General features: G+C 47.9%; 1 protein-coding gene across 4 annotated transcripts in view; it reads right to left on the bottom strand.

Moving 5' to 3' along the window:
* Window positions 1–21,163, bottom strand: part of ZFHX3 (zinc finger homeobox 3) — a 273,572-nt gene that overhangs the window by 167,711 nt on the left and 84,698 nt on the right. For 3 of the 4 annotated variants that reach the window (XM_054535056.2, XM_024233388.3, XM_024233389.3), the window contains exon 2: window positions 5,265–8,026. The exons of the other annotated variant lie outside the window; for it this stretch is intronic. In XM_054535056.2, coding sequence (XP_054391031.1) covers window positions 5,265–7,977 — 2,713 coding nt within the window. In that variant the 5' untranslated portion in view covers window positions 7,978–8,026. The remainder of the gene's footprint in view (window positions 1–5,264; window positions 8,027–21,163) is intronic. 4 annotated transcript variants of the gene reach the window in all.

The raw sequence follows: 21,163 nt of genomic DNA, 5'->3' as shown, positions 1-21,163 counted from the left end.
GACAATGGCTTGAGCCTGGGAGGCAGAGGCTGCAGTGAGCTGAGACCATGCCACTCAGCTCCAGCCCTGGTGACAGAGCAGGACCCTGTCTCAAAAACAAAACAAAACAAAAAAAGACTTGGGGAGTAATCCCTCTACTCACCGCTGCCCTCTGGTCAATATCTCTCCCGTCAGTCAATGCTGCCAACCCTCCCATGTCTTCCCAGTAGGGCCACCTGTTCTCTTTCCTGAGCCTCTGCCCTGGGTGACATGCGGGGCTACCCTAGGACCTATCACCTTCCCTTTGTCACTCAGTCACCTACCTACAGAGATGCACCATAGCTGGGATCCCCATCAGGGCGCCACCTCCCTAGGACAGGGGTCCAGTCTTATCCTCGCTGGCCCTCTACAGAGTGCACAGACGCCCAAATGTTTGCTGTGCCAGACAAGAGTGAAAAAAGGGTGGGACTGTTGCATGTTCAGGAAGTGGACTGAGACAGGCAGTGAGACACGAGGCTCAGCTCCATGTCTCCACGAAAGGGCCGGGCGAAGATCTCTTCCTCCCTCTCCCACCCTGGTCTTTTTCAGTCCATCACTGCCCTGCATAAACCAGGTACAAGCTCACATTTGCTACGGTAAATTAATACTGCAAGGGCTTATTTCTACCAGGAGAATGGCTTAAAAAGAGCAGCCCTCCCTCCAGTTCCTAGAAGTGTATGGTCAAGCAGAAGGCTGGGCACTGGCGTCCAGTTTCTCTTTCCTAAACACACATGCACTTGAGCTATTAGGTCTGCCCCACCCCACAACTGATATTTAAACTTGACCTTTTATGTGTGGTTGGGCTGAGGTTATTATTATTTTTTTTTATAACTAATTAGAATCCGAGTCAGTGGTTCATCAGAGAAAATATTTTTTTCTTTTTTTTTTATGATTTTCTTATTGATGCTACACAAGTCACCTCGAGTGACAAGATCAGTACAGGCTCTGCTAAGCAGACCAGCAGCTGCATTTGAAGCTCACGGACAGTCTAGCAAGCCACAGAAATCTTTTGCACATGCATTCCAGAAGGCTTAGGAAGCTTTCGGCTTGTTGTCTGTCTTCCCATCTCCCCTGGTGAGAGGAACCATAACCATGACATTCCTTTTAGGACAAGAAAGAAAAACAGAAAGGAAAAAAAAAAAAAAAAGCCTAAAAGCTCCATCCCTTAACGGGGACAAAGGCCAGGCAACATCCAGGAAACATACTCGGTGTTCAGTCAAAGCAGAAACTGCCCGGAGGGTAAGACAAGGAGCAAACATATATTTGTTTCTGATGCCAACCACCTGAAGCATCAAATCGTCTCCACTTTTTAGATTTAACCCCGGCACATCAATATTGCTCTAAAGAGAAATTCAGCTGTCACTTGCTGATGCCTGAGTGAAAATGAGAAGTCCTTGGAATAAGCAGAGGAACTAAGTCCCAGTTTCCACTTTAAGCTCTTTTTTTTTCCAAGAGACAAGGTTTCATTCTGTTGCCCAGGCTGGAATGGTTCACTGCAGTCTGGACCACCAAGACTCAAGTGAACCACCCGCCTCAGCCTCCCAAGTAGCTGGGACTACAGGTGCACCCCACTACGTCTGGCTGATCTTAAAACAAAAATGTTTTGTCGAGATGTTGCCCAGACTGGTCTCAAACTCCCAGGTTCAAGTGATCCTTGGACTCCCACAATGCTGGGATTATAGGCATGAGCCACCATGCCTGGCCAGCATTCTAGGCTGTTAAAATGAAATGCAAAGGACAGAAGCAGCAGAGTGCTGAAATGAGTGAGGATGACAGGCAAGTGAAAACTCCCTTCGAGAACTATGCCTCAGAGAAACAAGCCCAGGGCTTAGAATCCTACAAATCCGCTAATTCAGCTGCCACAAAGTGGGGGAATCTCACCCAGTTCACAAACAGGAGCAGGGCCCCTATAAATAAGAAACTGGGACTGGGCACAGTGGCTCACACCTGTCACCCCAGCACTTTGAGAGGCCAAGGTGGGCGGATCACCTGAGGTCAGGAGTTCAAGACCAGCCTGGCCAATGTAGTGAAATCCTGTCTCTACTGAAAATACAAAAATTAGCTAGGCGTGGCGGCGCATGCCTGTAATCCCAGCTACTCGGAAGGTAGAGGCAGAAGAATTGCTTGAACCCGGGAGGCAGGGGCTGCAGTGAGCTGAGATCACGCTATTGCACTTCCAGCCTGGGCAACAAGAGCCGAAACTCCATCTCAAAAAAAAGAAATGAAAAAAAAAAGAACTTGGCAGGTCTTTAGTCTTGAGCCACACTGGATACGTGGTTTTGGAGCAGGTCCCCATCTCTGTGTATGCACTTAACTCTAACACTGGAACTGACACCTTGACACGTGAGCCCACCCATCAGCACATCTTCAGGAAGGCACATGGATTCAAAGGCACACTCTGGAATCAAAGGGAGACGAAGGGAGCTGTTAAACCTTGTGCGGGTATCCAGGGGCTGGCTGGCTACTTGGGAAACACACAGGCACCCCGACAAGCAACCCCTTTCTTGGTGCTATGCTAAACTTCAGGGTCGAAAGGAAGGTTTGGGAGGATGTTCACAAGGCCTCGAATCTAATGTGCTGTCTACAAAGAGCAGCAGATCTGACTGTACTAGGCGAAGCCTCAAAGGCTTCCCCAAAGAAGCAACCCCAGAAACAGTGTGTTTGATAATACTAAAGAGGGCTCTGCCAAGGGAAGTATGAAAACAATCACCTTGTAAAGAGGAGTGTATTTCACAAAAACTTTTTTCTCCCTGCAGAACTCAGTCATATCTAATAACACCTACAGCCATCTTATAAATGGACTATGGAAAAAAAAAATCAGTAGAGCCACAGCTAGAACTGAAAGTTATGGCTGTTTTTATTTGCATAAGTTGGTTTCTCCTACTGAGGTCATACAACTCAAATTCCAAGTCTTTTGGATACTTCCTATGGCCCCCACACCCACTAGAGCTTCTGGCATGAAGGATTTGTGGCTCTCACACCTTCTTAGCAGTTTTTGTGGCCCAAGGAAGGCACAGGTTTCCAGGGACTCCCCTCAGCCGACAAGTAGTGACACTGGAAATTTAAGAGCCCTTTGTGACTGAGCTGGATAAATCCTTTGGGAGGAAGAGCTCTAGTCTAAGAAATACGGTGTGGCCCTTCCATGTGTGTCTACAACACAGGGTTTCATTCTTCTGCTCCTTCTGAATCTGCCGCAATGCCCAGGACAGTGCACGATGCCCCAAAGACTCACAGACACTTGGTGTGAAAGCGAAATATTTCTCTACTTCTCAATACAAGCCTTAGTTACCTGTTCTTAAGGTGATTAAAAAGCCTCACTTTAGGCTGGGCATGGTGGCTCATAGCCTGTAATCCCGCCTTGATTTGCCCCAAGGCGGGCAGATCACCTGAGGTCAAGAGTTTGAGACCAGCCTGGCCAAGATGGTGAAGCCCCATCTCTACTAAAAATACAAAATTAACCAGGCATGGTGGTGGGTGCCTGTAATCCCAGCTACTTGGGAGGCTCTGGCAGGAGAATCGCTTGAACGCAGGAGGTGGAGGTTGCAGTGAGCCAAGATGGCGCCACTGCACTCCAGTCTGGGTGATAGAGCGAGACTCCGTCTCCAAAAAAAAAAAAACCCTCGCTTTGACCCAACATGAACCTACTCATGTTCTGTCTTCATTCCACCTCCATTATGTTTGATTTGCTCCAAGATCTACCTCCCAAGATTCTATGACTCCTTCTAATTCCTACTGGCTTAAAGAAAACCTTAGAGTACTCACTCCCATCTCCTGGTGTGCATGGTTCACCCTGGCGACAAATAAGACGACCAGTGCTTGTGCATCCGCAATTAGCCAGTTGGTTTCAAATACCCTCAAATCATTTGGTAATAAAGGATCAATGGGCAAATATTTCAAAATGGAAAACAAGATTAAAGTACTAAGGAATAAAAACTGAATACATAGCAAGAAAAACCAATGGAATGCTTTGAAATATAACTCAGCAGCAACAATTAGCAATAAAACGCCACACAAATAAACACTTGCCAACTGGTGAGGCCTGGCCCTGCAGTCATCTAAGCCATCCCGGAAAAAATGTCCTCACTGACACTCTGTTGCCAAGAACAACCTATTCCCATGTCAATAATGGCATATTGCTTAATTCAGGCCATTGTCACTGGTCCCACGAAGTCCATTAGCAGGGTCAGGGGATAGGACACAGGCATCCCTGTTTGAAGCATACGGGGTGGAGGCACGAGTGGCCCAACTATCAGAAGGTTCTCATGAAACCCATTTGTAAATTGTTTTGGCGGCAGCAGCTATCCTCAAAGTGGCTGTGGTTCGTTCTACATAAAAACTCAAAGTTTTTAGCACCCAAATCCTACACTCTTGGTCCTATTCTAGATATGGTAAGCCAACTGGTAAGACTGGGAGCCTGGACAGAGCCAAATCAGCTTCTCTAAAGCAGAGGTCATTCTTCCTGGCAACAAAGGCTCTGCTAACCAGGATCTACGTGCTATTAAAAGTTAACTTTCCTTGATGGACAATTTTTACAACTTACTCATTTTTCATCTCTCACACCCCTCACAATAGTGCCACTGGGGCAATTTAATTCCCAATTAATTTCCAACTATTCTAATCACCAAGTACTCACCAAAAATAAGCAAGAAAAAAAAATCACATCTCTTTCATCGAGGTCCTCATAAATATACAGAGAACTTTGAGAAGTCTATCTGGATGGTTCCCAGCTCGGCACAGAATCAGCCTTTGGTTATCTGAATAACGTACACTATGGTTCCGAATTCCTATTATTGAGATGATTGTCTCTATGTAAATCATTGAGATAACTGTCCCTAGTCCTCTTATTGAGATGATTGCCTCAGCTACAGTTTCCTGTAAGTTTCAGTAAATATTCGATGAAACCCCAAAGTTTTAGGTGATTATAGTGATTTTTCAAATTGAAAGAAGAGACAGAGAAAGAGAGAATGGGAACAAAAAACTAGAGGAAACACTCACATTTTAATCCTGGCCCCATGTAGCCAGAGTACAAGCATATCTCTTTTGAATGCATAAACTCTTCCATATGTACACACAGAGTTCAAGGGATTCTTGAGAATAAACACTTGATTGTAAGACACTCCAGTTTACACAAAAACCACTCGAGAAGACTAGAGTCAACTGAATCCACAGGTCTATCTCACCCTATTCACCATTCTCCCTGGTTAAATTCCTATCATGAAAACAGACAAACACGTAGTCATCCTCACCTAGAGCAGGCGTCATGGCAGCCATGGGCCCGGCGGGATCCAGCTGGAATCCGCTCATCATGAACTGGGCGTCCGAGGCAGCACTGTCCATCTTCAGGTTGGGCAGGTTCATGTTCTGGGCCAGGTAGTATTGGTAGAGCTCGGCCTCGGCGGGCGAGGGCAGGCTGCCGAGGCCCAGGTGGCGGTTGTGTTGGATCTGGGTCATGTTCTGTTGCAGTAACATCATGTTATGCATGTGCTTCTCACTGGTCATGTGAATGCGGAGGTTCCTGGCCACGTTGGTCTCATAATCACACACCTCGCACCGCCAGGTGGGTTTGGTTTTTGGTTTGGTGGGCGAGGGGGCCCCGCAGGAGCTACTGATATTGGCTGCCGCCGCTGCCGCAGCCGCCGCCGCCGCCGCCGCCCCGGCAGTGTGGCTGAAGACCTGCTCCCCCCCTCCGTTCTGCAGGTTCTGCATGTTGTTGAGATGCTTGTCGGACTGCATATGAATACTGAGGTTGCCTTTGGTAGTTGTGGAGTAGTTACACACCTCGCAGCGGAAAGGCTTGTAACCACACGTGTAGCTCTCGCCTCGTGCCAGCCGGGGGTGGGGCTGCCCGCTTTTGCAGTAGACACAGGAGCCCCCCGGCTCCGGGTGCTTCTCCTTCATGTGTGCCTCCAGGGTCTGCTGGTACTTATAGTGCCAGTTGCACTTGGGGCACTTGAGTGTCTTACACGAGTTACGAGAATGCATCATGGTCATGTGGCCGCCCAGCGAGCGGGAGGAGCCCAGGACCGTGTCGCATTTGGGGCACTCCACACCACTCCCCGAGGGGCACTCCCCAACCCCAAGCTCGCAGAGGGAGCCAGCATGCTGGTGATGGGGAACGAAGCCCCCATCGTCGCCCTCTGTGCTTTCATTTGGTTCTGGTGCTGTGGCATTGTCTTTATTGGCACTTTCGTCAGCGAAGTCCAGCCTCCTGCCGCCCTCTGCCACATTGGCCCTGACGCCCTCACTGTTAAAGCTTAAACGATTCCTCCTGTTCGCACCATCAAAGACAACAAAGGAAGAAGCAGAATTAGAACTAGTAGAAGCTGTGCCCCTCGACAGGGTCTGGAGCACGTTAGGCATTAAGGGGGAGTTAGAAATGCTTTGGTTTGAGAGAGCAAGGTCCTTTTTGCTGCTACTACCTGCTGCGGCCCCAGGCTCCTCATGGGGCCTGTCTTCCAGTTCCTCATCCAACTCGCTTGGAAAGAGTCCTTTGCAACCCTCATCTTCCTCCTCCTCCTCTTCCTCCTCCTCTTCTTCCTCCTCCTCCTCCACCTCTTCCTCCTCCTCTTCCTCCTCCGCCTCCTCTTCGGCTGGCTCTACCTTCTCAGAGAAGCAATCCCCATCACCCACTTCCTGCTTCTCTCCTGCTGCTGCCCCAGAGTCCTTGCCCTCTGAGGATTTGGTAGGACTGGAAGCCAGAGGCCCCAGGGGGACTGAGGTAATGGGGGTCTTCAGGACCGAGCTGGTGAGCCCGCCAAGGTTCAACAGGGTGCTGGGGGTCAAGAGACCAGCCTGGGGCTGCTCAGGGCCAGCGGCGGAGCCGGCTGGGAGAGCTTCCTCCCCTTCCATTCGAATGCCACTAAATTTACCATAAAAACTGTGTCCGGGGCCTATGAGGTTAGCTGTGGAAACTAAAGGGTGTTGAAAGTTTTTGTTTTTTGGTTCCAGAAAACTTACAAGGGGTTCCTTGTCTTTGCCGATCCCTTGGATGATAGCGGAGATGTTCTTATTGCTAAGAATTTTCCGCTCGTCTTCGCTCAGGGTCATTCGATGGTCATGCACCGCGTGGGTCACAAACGAACGGACGTACCCGAAGGAGAGTTTGCACAAGAAACACATCAGGATGGGCTTCCTCTTGCCGTAGAGCACAAAGCCATCGAATTTGGACAGGTCCACATTGTTGGGAACATCTTTGGATACGCAGGAGCTTTTGGCAGAACCGTCGCTGTTCAGGTAATCCTTGTTGCTTTTGTGTCGCACGTCGAACACGCGGAAGCTGTGCAGGACGGGGCTGAGCCCCGCCAGGGCTGAGGTATTCGGGAAAGCCTGGTCTGGGCCCTCAAACCATTTCCCGAAGGATGAGGCTATGTGGAAAGTGTTGATGATCTGCGGGTACACGGGTGCAGCACACGAAGGGTCCCCTTGCTTGCCCCCCGCGCCAGGGAGAGAGTTCAGGAAAAGCGAGGGGAGGGGCCCACTGCCACTCCCACAGGCGCCCCCGCCCTGGGTCAGCTGGCTCAGGCTCTCCACAATGTACGCGGAGCCGTCCGGCTGGTAGACGATCTCCCCGGCCAGGTTCTCCACGTCACTCTCCTCGTCCCCCTCCTCACCGGTGTCGCTGGCGCTCTCCTCTCTCAGGGGTGGCGGGGGGCGCGCGCTGGGGCAGTGGTGCTCCATGTAGGTCTGGAGGCTGGCGAAGGAGGCCGAACATTCGTTGCAGGTGACCTCCTTGCTGGCGGGCTCGGCGGGGGGCCCGGCCGACGCGGTGCTCTCCGCGAGGCGCTCATTGAAGGGGGCCCTCAGGCTGTCCAAGGGCCCGTGGCTCTCGCCTGTGGACTGCTCCATGCTACTGGGTTTGTCAGGGAGGTGGGTGCTGTTGAGTTCAGTCCATTGCTGGTGCTGAGGGATACCGCACCCATTGTCCTTCCCCGAGACGACGGGCGAGTCACAGCCTTCCATGGTAAGGCCTGCGTGGAGCTTTCATTGCACCCAGTACGGAGGATCGGACCTGAAGGGCGGAGGCAAACGGGGAGGAGGGAGAGAGGGGAAAGAGAGAGAGAAAGGAAAGAGGTTAGGAGGGCCGAGGCTGAGGTCCCACCGCACGGAGCGCTCTAAGAGGCTTCTGTCCACAACACCCACAACACAGAGACACAGGGCGGAGGGCGGGCCTGGGGACCTTGCCCCACACGGTCCAGCACACAGGGGTGGCGTGGCCGGGTCAACCAGCCTGAGCGAGGGATATGGGGAAAGAAGGCCAGGAGCAGCCCTCTTCGGCTTCGAATTGTCACTGCTCTGCCCCTGAAGACTAGCGGGAATTTCCATTCTTTGCCAGCACAACTTCGATGGGCCACAGTGGAGAACGGACGCGTCATCTCTCCAGCCCCCTACGAGGTCACAGCCACAGCCCTACCACTTATGGACAGCTCACACGAAGTCAGCCCCGGCTCCCCGCACTGTCTGTGGGTCAGGGGAACACAAGGGAGGGCTGAGAAGAGGGAGGTTCAATGTCCCTGGAAAAAGGATGGTAAAGTGGGATACGCTCAAGGATTTAGAAAAGTTGCCGCCGTCGCTTTTACTGACCATGGTTCTAGTTTGAGAAGTTCAAAGAAGGCAGGTGAGGACCCTGAGGTTCACAGGGCAGGCGTGCAGGACTAGATGCACTCCGCAAAGTCCTCTCCAGATCTGGGAGGCATCAGTCCCATTTTACAAGCAGTAAAACAGAGGGGCTTGAGTCTAAAAACTGGCTCAGTGCTATCTGACCACCATGAAACAAAAGAAAAGATGGGTCCCCAGATTCCTGTCTCCTCCACCCATACCAGTCAAGCTCCCTGGCCTGTGACTCAGCTGACTTCAGACTAAAACTACGAAGGTGCAAAACGTGAGCTTGGTATCTCTAGCAGGAATGGACCAGACTCTGGATCTGCCAACTCCCCCTCCAGGAGCTTCTATCTCGCCCTGGCTGGAGGCAGCGCGTTCCCCACGTGCCTGGTGGTTTTTGCTATCAAGGATCTGAGCAGCAAGCCGAGACGGCAGCTGGGCTCGGCGAGCCCCAGCTCCACACCTGCCTCTTAGTTATTAGTCGCTACCCAACCAGCTGTCGTTCAGCCCTGGGGCTTTTCCATTTCCGACTCCGAAGTGCCACTGAGCTGAATGTGCCCTCTGAGACCTCATGTCCCTGGGGAGGGAGGCATCGGATCACGGCCACTCTGCTCCTGCGGTAATATCATCGCAGGGGCGATTATTCCGTCTGGCCCTGCTCCTACAGGCAGCTCGGCACCTCGCAGAGCCCTGATCCTTCGCCCGTAGGTCCCCAGCCACCATTCCCCTGCTGCTCCTCCTGGAGAACATGTGGCTGCTTCTCCACCCACCATCTCATTCATACTCGGCCGGTGAAGGTTTCGGCCAGGTTTGATCTCACTTCCCTCCCCGACAGCCCCTATCTTCTCAATCTTTTTCTTTTTCATTTCTTGATTATTGACTGCACAATGAGCCAACAGCTCCCCCTCGGGAAAAATTGGGGAAGGCAGGTTTACCAGAAGTCTCAGGGAGAAATAACTTTTTGGAAGAATAAAGCTATGATGTGTCTAATACACACATGCAAACACACACCCCTATCTCTCCGTTTATAACTTCAGATTTTGCAACCACAAAGTTCCATGAGCCTTAGAAAGGACATACTGATTTAAAACAGAGACGACTACAGTAAACCAAACCAAACCAAACCAAACAGCAAACGCAACGGGACTTCCTCGCAAGGCTGAGCCGGGATACAGGTGAGACTGCAGGGCGGCTCTTCTTAGGGATGCTTCTGATTGGCTGGATGACATCTGATTGACAGCTTGGGCCAAAAAGGTTGGCAGGCCTGAAGGGGCGGGAGGGTTAACAGCCCGATTGTAAAATCAATGTCATAAATGCTTGGTAAGTTACAGGAACATGCGGGAAGGGGGGCGGGGCCACGATTGATAAAGCAGAACAGCTTTGATGCTGCACCAGGGACTTGTTTATCGACAGCAAAGCCAATCTCCTCTCCAGCCTGGGCTGGGCCAGAGAAACCTGCAAGCGTTTACCAATTAATTGGTGGGCTTCTCTTGCTCTGTTCTCCTCTTATTCCTCCTCCTCTTCCACAAACTATCCAGCCAAGGGGCTGGGACTTTTAAAACCTCCCTTACTTTGTTTTCTACTCCAAAGCAGATGATGTCAGGAAAGAATGACACTGTACCCACCTATGATGGTGGCTGGTGACCCTGTGGTGGTGACACTAGAGCCCACCCATTCACGGGGAGCAGCAGCCATGAGGACACGGGTCAGAGAGGAGGAACCCACTGCAGGACCCAAGCTACCTCCTCTGGGCCTCCTTCCCATGCGCACCAGCTGCGACAAGCAGGCCCATTTGCGGCCTTGCCAAACAAGCGTGGTTTGTGGACTCGAAGCATTATCCTCTCCGGGGAGCTTAAGAGACATGCACTCTCTCCTCCTGCCCTATCAGAATCTGCATTTTCACACCATCCTCAGGGACCATGCATTAAACTTAAGACTCTCTGCTTCACTCCATCTTCACCAATACAGGTACCAAGCACAGCTCTTCTGTCCTTGGTACCTGTATTGCTAGGTAACCAGGGAAGGTCAGTCTTAGACTCCCTGTGGTCCCTGGGAGGTGCAGGGATGGAGCTGGAGAAGAGGGGGACGCGCGCACAGAGGTAAAGAAGTCTCTCCAACCCACCACATCCTGCGGCTCAAGGGTCTCGGGGCATCTACCACTCCCCCCCAACAGCCGGCTGTCTCTCTCTCGCTCTGTTTATCAGCCAGTCAATAAGAAAAAGGTAGTTCTTACTTAAGGAGGCAGAAGTCAGCTCGGCAGGTCGATCAGCACTCTGTCTGTAAACATGGTTTCCCGTAAAATCAATGATCTTCAGTTACAGAGGGCAGCCTGGGAACCCAGTGGGTCCCCGCACTTTTCCAAGCAGCCCCGCCAGCCCGACACGCACACCTCTCTTCAGGCTCCCCCCAGGTTCTGTACCCCTTCCCAGTACTTCCCTAGTGCCAGGGCCACTAGGTTCACACCCCTCCTCCCTTCCTGCAGCCCACTTCTCTGCTGGTGGCACCCGGAACTCCCTCTAAAAGATGTCCAGGTATTCTACTTACAACCCTCAAATGTTGCACTCAACACATGGGCTTCAAGAATTTAGTTAGATTTTAATAGAGCACATCTCTCCAGTGAGAAAGTTAAAGGGAAGATAGGAATGACCTAGCTGGCTCACTGTCTGCTTAGCACTTAAATCTGCCATCTGAAAGGTAATCTTGTACAGAATTCCAGCACCTTCATCAAGTACCCCCCCCCCCAACTCCTGCTCATCTTCCAAGCTCCCTTGAAACCACCTATAAAGCCCACTGCATCTTTGCAAATGTCAATCTTTACTTTTCAAAGATTGTTTAAAAGGATAAAACTCTACCCTGTTACCCTGTAACTCCCTATTAATCAAAACGTTCGTCTCCCTCTTTAAAAACGTACTTACAACAGTTTTATCCTGTTCCCTTAAGGAGGCAGAACTGGGTAAAATGCAACAGTTTCAGGGAAGCTGGGGTGGGAGGGGTGCAGTTATGACGAAGGGGAGGGGGCTCCTGCTGTTGCTCCAGCTCCCAGAGAATTAAACATGAACAGTCGCACCGTGTAATTTTAAATTGTTAATTAGCACAGGGTTAATTAGGCAGTCCTTTCACAAGAGGCTGTCTGGTAGGAAACCAAGAAGGGAAACAAAGGGGAAGGGAGGAAAAACAAAGAGAGAATAGAGGCAGTGAGAAACTGTTGCCTCCAAGAATATTCCATGTGGGATCACTCAAGAGACATCAGCCAGCAGCAGGCAAGGATGCCTGATTCCCTGGGTGATCTCCTGCTCTGCCGGAGGGAGAAGCAGTGAATACTGCCTTCCTACAGGCAACCAGGCAGCATATATCGAAGGCCTCAAAAGTGCATATCCCTCCCCCTTGACTCGAAAATTCCCCGTTCTAGGAATTCATCCTAAGGAAAGAACCCAAGCAATGCATGGAGATTTAAGTTTATTCATGAAAAACATTTATAACAGGAAAAAAGAGGAAAAATTTGGGCAAAAACAGAGACCCTAAATAAATTACAGTGCACAGAGCTCCATATGTTGTTATAAAGATGCTTTCTTTAAAGAAACCATTTATAAGCATGGGAAAATGATCATGCAGATGCTGAATGAACAAAGCACATATAGATATTATGTAGAGGAAAACAGGAGAGACATATTACAATTTTTACAACTGTGAATTCTAGGGAATGAGGTTATAGGTGACTTCATTTCCTCCTTTGTGCCTTTATTTCCCCATCATTGAGACAGTAGGATTGCTGGAGCCCAGGGGTTCAAGGCTGCAGTGAGCTACGATCGGGCCACTGCACTCCAGCCTGGGTGACAAAATGAGACTTAGTCTATTTTAAAAAAAAAGAAAAAAAGAAAAAAATTGAAAACCATCATAATAGAAGTCATCATTTAATGAGTTAGGCATTGTGTTAAGACCCACGGGTACAGCATCACTCTGATCCTCATACCCACACTAGGAGATAGATATTATTTTTATCCCCATTTTAGAAACGGGAAAACTGAGGTGGCCCAGTTATGCAGCCTAACTGACAAACCAGAGAGTATGGGTGTGGAGTCTATGCTTTCAGGCAGTTTTCCTTTGTCACCCAGGCTGGAGTGCAGTGGCACGATCTCAGCTCACTGCAACCTCTGCCTCCTGGGCTCAAGCGATTCTCCTGCCTCCTGAGTAGCTGGGACTACAGGCGACCACCACCACGTCTGGCTAACTTTTTTTTTGTAGTTTTAGTATAGATGGGATTTCACCATGTTAGCCAGCTGGTCTCAAACTCCTGAGCTCAGGCAATCTGCCCGCCTCGGCCTCACAAAGTGCTGCGATTACAGGCGTGAGCCACCGCACCCGGCCTGTTTTTCTTTAATGTCTAATTTTCAAAAGAGAACACTAGAACATCCCTACATCTCACATTCACACTCAGTCTTTAAGCACCCAGGGTCTGTCTTAAGGTGATGGGATCCCAGGACTGCTCACGCAAAAGAATGCTGGCATCTCACCCAAACGCCCTTTTCTTGCTTGAGAGTGATGGCGGTGAGGGGAACAGTTCAAAGCAGACTGATTTGCTTGGATATCTTTAGACAGACAAGAGAGGATAAAGGAGGTAGGAGAAGCTGCTGCAAAGAACCGAAATGTAGGTCCAATATCCTGATTTTTAAAGAAGGACAAAAGGCAGGTTCCAGAACCTACAGATCAGGAAACATATTCATTCGTTCGGCCTTTACTGAGCATGTACTGTGTGTCAGATGCTACAAAATCCATATAAAAGGTCTCGGCTTACATTCTTGTAGAGAAGAGAGACCACACACAAATACACTCAAATAAAAAGCAATATAAAGTAACATAAAACAAGAGAAGGGGAAAGAGTGATGTGTGTGCATCGTTTTGGAGAAAGTCACAATGTCAAAGTGACTTAATGGATATGGATATACTTCAAGAAAAGTACATACTGCAAGTTCTTCATAGCTTTCAAACAGATTCAACAGTTGCTGGAAAAGAATTTTAGGAGTGGGATGATCCTGAGGAATTAGCAATTAGCTGTAGGTCCAGTAGGAAAACCCACATAAAATAAACCCAAAAATACCCTTACTTAGACTTAATGATCTGAGAAATACAGTAAAGTCTGCTTTTTTATCTTAATAAGGTAGCACAAAATTTATCATTTCTTTATATCCAGGATGGCAAAATGGCTTTCAGATAATAAACTGTGGCCAATTTTATAGCCGACTAATGATGCCATTATCTTAAGCGTCAACACAGAGGTCCGTGTGTCTCGGGACACGCCAACAAGGCTCTGTCTTGTCCCTTTTCGGCTGATTGAAATCAACAGCTTGAGGAACAAGACCATGCAGGCATGTCCACTTGCAGAGCACATCAAACTCAAGGGAACAATTAAAATGCTCAACGGTGGAATCAAGACTGAGAAAAAAATCTCCATGAGTTGGAACAACAGGCCCAAACTAACAGAACAAAACTTTAGATGGAAAAACATGAAGCCCTACATTTAACTTCAGGCAATCTGCTAAACCAATAGAGGATGGAAGAGACTTGGAGTCATAAGAGTTTATGCAAATAACAGTAACAAAATATCTAGGGGTTTTACTTGATGACAAACTCAGAGGAAGCCCGAAGTTGGCATGGTGGCCAAAGTCCATAATGGGGCCTTTGGCAACAGGACTACTCTGTACCTGTTGGAGCTCAGCAGGTCCACAGTCCATCACTTTCTCTGTCTGTGTGAATAATGTTATGAACCACTCCAGGGAATCTCCTAAGAGAGATACCAACAAAGAAGCTGTAGCCTCATCGGAATGGCTGAACACACACACCGTTCACGGGTGCAGGAAAGAGAAGTCCCGTTGCAGGGCAAGGCAGCTATCCTCGGCTATATGAAACCCTGCCTGCCACAGGCAAGTGGGTTTGGTTCTATGGGTTCCACCTAGTTCCAGTGTTGAACTAGGGGCAATGAGGGGAATCTATAAGGAAAGAGAGGTGGGGTCACTATAAATGAAAATCTTTCTCAAGATTATCACAGTTCCCAAATGGAATGTTTATGCTGTGAAATACTGCACTCTGTGGGTTCAAGAATGGAGAAGTGGATTGTGCTGTGGCCAGGGGGCTGTATCAGGCAGCCTATGAAAGGTGAAGATGCTTCTCATTCCTGGGTGTTATCTGTGGGCTTGTCTGTCCCCACCACAAGGCTATGAGTGGCATGAGATCAGGTTCCCTGTGCCGTTCATCTCGAGTCCTCCACATCTGACATGTAATAGGTGCTTAATAAAATAATGGGGGAAATAGGAAAAAGGAGGATCCCTGAATCCATTCCTTTTCTTTTTTTCTCTTAGTTTAAGATGCGTCTGGTGTAACCATTCTCCACGAAATGGAACTGGGGCTCCTTGGAGACATGGCCAATTCTTGGGCTGAAGCAGGAAAAGTTCAAGATGAGCTCGGAGCATCTACTTGTGCTCAAAGAATAAGGAAGTTGTGTCAAAATGACCTAGGGGTGGGTTGGAGGGGCTCCCACTGGCCACATCAGGGACAACATGAGCAAGAAAATTAAGTAACAGTAAGGGATTGCAACCCAATGTGTAACATAAGAATCCCCAAGTCCCTACTTTAAGAAAAAAAAAATAAGTGTGGGACAACAGAAAGTTCTTCCACAGGGTAGAAACTCAACTAATAAACGTAGAAAAAGAGTATGGAGTCAGAAAATCAGCATTTGATAACCATCATCATCTTCATCATCATCCACTCAGGGAAGAATCAATGGGTACCCAAACTAATGGATGAAAGTTTGAATACTTCTGGGCGCTGTGGCTCATGCCTGTAATCCCAGCACTTTGGGAGGCCGAGGCGGGCAGATCACGAGGCCAGGTAATCGAGACCATCCTGGCTAACACGGTGAAACCCCGTCTCTACTAAAAATACCAAAAAAAAAAAAAAAAAAAAAAAATTAGCCGGGTGTGGTGGCGGGCGCCTGTAGTCCCAGCTACGCGGGAGGCTGAGGCAGGAGAATGGCGTGAACCCAGGAGGCAGAGCTTGCAGTGAGCCGAGATCGTGCCACTGCACTCTAGCCTGGGTGACAGAGCGAGACTCCATCTCAAAAAAAAAAAAAAAAGTTTGAATACTAACAGGATATTTACAATCTCAAAGTCTATCCCCACAGGATACTTCTTAATTATAGCAGGAAAAACAACAACAACAACAACAATAACTTCACAGTGGAGAACCTGGCAGACACCACCTTCACTGAGTGATCAAAGTTCCCATCACCAGCAGTAAGGCAAATAGACGTCATGTGCCTCCTGGTAGGACACACCGAGAGGAACACAACATCCCTTCCCTGGTGTTCCTGTCAAAAATGCACAACCGGAATCTAATCATGAGGGAACATCAGGCAAATCCAACTGAGGACAGTCTGCAGAATGTCCTATGCTCTTTAGAAATGTCAGGGCCATGCAACGGAAAGACAGACTGAAGAACTGTTTCAGATTAAAAGAGACTAAGGAGACATGACTAATGAACGTTATGCATAATCTGGGATCTTCTTTTCCTCTAAAGGACATAACTGGGACAACTGACAAAATCTGAATAAGGTTTTGTAGATGGGCTAATAGTGGCATATGAATGTTAATTTCCTTTTTTTTTTTTTTTTTTTTTTGAGACAGAGTCTCGCTCTGTCGCCCAGGCTGGAGTGCAGTGGTGCAGTCTCGGCTCACTGCAACCTCTGTCTCCCAGGTTCAAGCAATTCTTCTGCCTCAGCCTTCTAAGTAGCTGGAACTACAGATGCCCACCACCACATCTGGCTAATTTTTTCGTATTTTTAGTAGAGACACGGTTTCACCATGTTGGCCAGGCTAGTCTCGAACTCCTGACCTCCAGTGATCCGCCCACCTCAGCCTCCCAAAGTGCTAAGATTACAGGCGTGAGCCACTGCGCCCAGCCTCATTTCCTAATTTTGATAACTGCAGCGTGGTTATGAAAGAGAATGTCTTTGTTTTTTAAAATACACACTGGTATATTTAGAGGTAAAGGGGCACAATGCCTCGATTTTCAAATGGGTTAGGAAAAAATATGTGAGTGTATAAGTGTGTGTATGTGTATCAGTATATACATATATACACATACACATATATACACACATATATATGTACCTACATATATACAGCAGGAATAAATATATAAGATAATGTTACCATAGGAGGAGTCTAGAAGGGGGACATGAGAATTCTTTGTTCTACTGTTAAAACTTCCCTGTACACTTAAAATTGTTAAAAGAAAAAGAAACTGTCCAGAGTAAAAATTCGACATAGTAAACCCCCAAAACTATAAATGAAGAGTCAACCCACCCTGACATGCGTATCTTTAATCTTTATGTGAAATTTGTTCCCAGCAGAGCTTCATAAAAGGAAGTGGCTGTGAGGCTAGACGGAGAGGTGTAGAGAGACAAAAACTGAAAACTGGTCTCCCCCTTCCTCCAGCCGAGAGGCTTCTAGGTGGAGCCTTCCAGTTGGAGAAGACAAATAAATGGCCACTCCAACTTGGGCAGAACTTCACGTAATACAATACTGAGCCATTTCCCCGTGACACTCATGATCCTGACTGTGGGCTGATTTCCCTAGTTCCCTGGGGAACTTTTGCAAAGTTCCCTAACTTTGTGAAAAGTGATTTTAAGTAAAAGGACAAAGGCAGCCCCCAGAGAAAAGGAGAACTCCAGCAGCCCCCAGAGTGTGAGCACTGTTAAATCCAGACTAAAACATACCAGAGAGAAAAACACACTACAGTGAAGCAACTATCCCCTCACTAACCCCACCTCCTTAAAAAAACAAAGGCAATCCAGATTCCAAGAGAAGGTGAAACCTCCTTCAAGGGTCAAAGAAATAATACCTGCATCTGTTTAGCTTGGAATCCACTGAAGAACCATACCCAGTTCTCTTCTGTGTTTTTTTACAATAACAGTGTTTGTCCACTGCTGCTGCACAGAAGTCAGAACGTGTTAAGCCATACATAGGCTATTCCACCTGCTTGGTAGCAATTTCCCAGCAGCCTTCAGGATTGCTCTGCAAGTGTGGCCAGGTTGGAGAACACACAGGTGCTCGAACAGGCGCCTTGTGCTGCCGGAAGCCCACTGCCTGGAAGGCCCAGAGAATCGCCCAGGCCGTGGGCCTCCATGTTTGCTAATAAGTGCATCTGTGCTATTTCCAGCATGAACATAAATCAGCCTAGAAGTGAAAACTGCTAGCTCAGCCCATTCTGCAGGGAATCCACAACCACCGTGATATTCTGGTTACAAAGGAGTCGTGGAAGGGAACAGGAGGGAGTCGTGAGAGCAGAGCCAGGTCTAGGAACCCAGTCTGTGTGTACTTAGAGGAATTAAAAAAGATTTTTTTTTTTTACTATATATGTAAACATACTCAGAGTTCAACCACCATGAATCAAAACCAAACCCATGAATATAATAATAAAAAGCACGACAAACAACTAAAAAGGGATTTGGGGCAATTTAAACAGCTATAGTAACTGTATCTCACACCTGAGTACGTAAGTCTCCACCCTGAGTCACGTGGAGGCCTTTCCACCATTTCCAGAAAAGGAAAGACAAGCATCGTGTGCCCATGACTGGCTTGACTGGTGCTCCTGACTTGGATTTAATTACCATACAGCATGGATCCCCTCCCAGATTTGCAGCAGAACCTCTTTTCACCAAATACCATTGCTTTACCTGACTGTACCAACCCACCTCTCCTACCCGGCAAGCCCGCAGCTCACAACCCCAACCTTCACCCATCTCCTGGCACCTTCCCAGCTAAACCGGACACCTTCTGACACTAACCATAACCAACACTTACGTGTTTCCTTTGCCAGCACTCAAGGCTTTTTCATCTCCTCCCAGTTTCCTCAAAGTCCCTCTCCAAGATCCTATTTCTGCTCTCTCTCCACTCTTGCTATTGGGATTATAGGGCAAAAGCTAGGAGACAATGTAAAAACATGCCATCTGGCCCATTACAGTTTCAATCTGGCATCTGATGATGTCAAATTTATGTTAAATAATGTCTTATGATTAAAGTGGGAGCTCATTATTTTAAAAATTTGGATATGTACAGAAAGACTCAGCAGCTAAAGTTAAAATCACTGACAACTCCACCAGCTAGAGAACCACTGGTAGGTAGTTTTTCGGGCTTTTTTCCTCTGCATGTTTACAGATACAGATTTCCCTTACCTACCTCGGATCACACTGTTGTTTATGTAGGCTGCCTTTTTAACCTAATTTAGTATGAAATTTTTCCTATGACATTCAATATTCTTCATAAGTTAGAACTAATGGCTATACAGATACTATATCTTACACACATTGCATAATTTCCACCAAATGCTATTATTAGACATTTAAACAATTCCCAATAGTTTGCTGTTCATTTTGCAATAAGGGCCCTTAAATCTTTGTACACACATAACAACAACAACAAAAACAACAAACCAAGTAGTAGCTCCATTACTGTCCACCTGGTTGAATCAAGCATGGTTTTGAGCACTATTTTTCTGAACACGTTGTTTTGTTTGATCCTTGCGACAGCCCACTTCACAGATGAGGAAACTGAGGCTTAGAGAGTTAAGTACCTTGCCCAAGCTGCATGCTAGTTCAGTCGGCCTTTGAAAGTAGGTAAGCCTCCCTTACGACTCTAAAACCAGGCTCTTACTCACGACGTTGTGTCTCTATTGCCTTAGGATGCATTTCTGGAAGTAGAGTTGCTGACTCAAATGCTAGGAACATTTAAGGCCCTCTGGAATGTGCCAAACTGTCCCCCAGGAAAGTCCTTTCCACTCCTGCTTGCACTGGTGTGTGAGCACCAGTTTTCCTGCACCCTTATCAACAGTGGGTATTTACTTCGTTATTTTTAAAAGTCCGTTTTGCAGGCAAGAAATGGCATCTCATTTTAACTCACATTCTTTACTCATAAGACAGAACCCATCTACGGATATTTACTGGCAGTCTACATTTCTTTTGTGAATTGCCTGTTAATTCTTTTTTTTTGAGACGGAGTTTCACCCTGTTGCCCAGGTTGGAGTACAATGGCGCGATCTCAGCTCACTGCAACCTCCAACTCCCGCATTCAAGCGATTCTCCTGCCTCAGCCTCCCAAGCAACTAGGATTATAGGTATGCACCATCACGGCCGGCTAATTTTTTGTAGTTTTAGTAGACACAGGGTTTCATCATGTTGGCCAGGCTGGTCTTGAACTCCTGACCTCAGGTGATCCACCCACCTCGGCCTCCTAAAGTGCTGGGATTACAGGCGGGAGCATCTGTGCCCGGCCTTGCCTGTTATTTCTATGGCAGGTGTGTGTTGTCCTTTTCTGAGTGAGTAATGAAAGGGTTTTGCAGAATTTGACTGGTGATCCCTCCCCCTTGAGTTCCTACCAGTCCACCATCCTATGAGCTCCTGGACAGGAGAGAGTCTGACCTACTTACACTGCCAGTTCAGAAGATGTTCTCTGTCCTTCAGATCTCAACTCCATCCAAAGAGTGGACTCTGTCCACCGCTTCATTTGCTCCACATAAATTTTCCTGTATTCAAGTGAAGTCCCCCTCCTTTATGTGATTATAAAGGGCCAAACTGCATCAATCATTTTCAAGCTTTCTTGTGCAGTGGAACCAACTATGGGGCACAATAAAAATACATACGGATGTCAAGCCCCAGCCCAGAGCACAGGACTAGCTCTCTGAAGGGCTGGGTATCTGCTCCGGGAGGGTGGGAAGACACTATGTCACCAAGATTTCTGTCCTCTGTCCAAAGTCACCGGTGTCCTCCTGGTCTTGGTCAATGGTTCCTCCTCTTCTACTTTAAGCTTCAATCTGCCCTGCACTCAAAACTGCTTCCCCCTCTACTCCCTGAAATCTTCCCCCACTTCACTTCTGACATATTCTGGCCCTCCTCCCACCTCTGTCATCTCTACATTGCCTGTCCTCTCCCCATTCCTACAGCTCTCCACGGGTACATTTTCCACTTATTCGATACAATTCTCTTATCATTTCAACCCACAGACATCTCTCCTCCCTGTTCTCTTGTAGGTATTTAAGCGTCATCGTACTCTTCCCCCTTGGCTCTCTGCTCTTAACCCTGTACATGAGCTGCCTTAACTACTTCTGCGGTTTCAATGACTGAAATTACGAGTTGACTCCCAAAGCAAAAATGTCCATTCCTGACTTGGCACTTGAATATGTGTCTCACACTTTCAGAAGACCAGAAGATGTCTGTACATGGCTAGTGTCCCACCAACCAAGACTCAGCATGGCTCAACTATGGTTCCTAAGTTCCTGTTAGGTAGCTCTTAGTCAGCAGAACACTAATTTGAACAGAAGTAACTGCTATCATTCAAGGCTGCACAAACCCAAGAGAAATGAACTTGGGCAGATTCTTTGCACTTGGCAGTTTGGGGAATGCAGGCAGTAGAAGCCACGAGCCTTAAGTTTTCTTTTATTCACATCGAATCTACGTGAGAACAAATGAGGAACATGGTACAGCTGCTTTTCTCTGGGC

This window comes from Pongo abelii, chromosome 18 (genome assembly GCF_028885655.2).
Source record: "Pongo abelii isolate AG06213 chromosome 18, NHGRI_mPonAbe1-v2.0_pri, whole genome shotgun sequence".
Taxonomy (NCBI): Eukaryota; Metazoa; Chordata; class Mammalia; order Primates; family Hominidae; genus Pongo; species Pongo abelii.
This window is presented reverse-complemented; position numbering and strand designations above follow the sequence as displayed.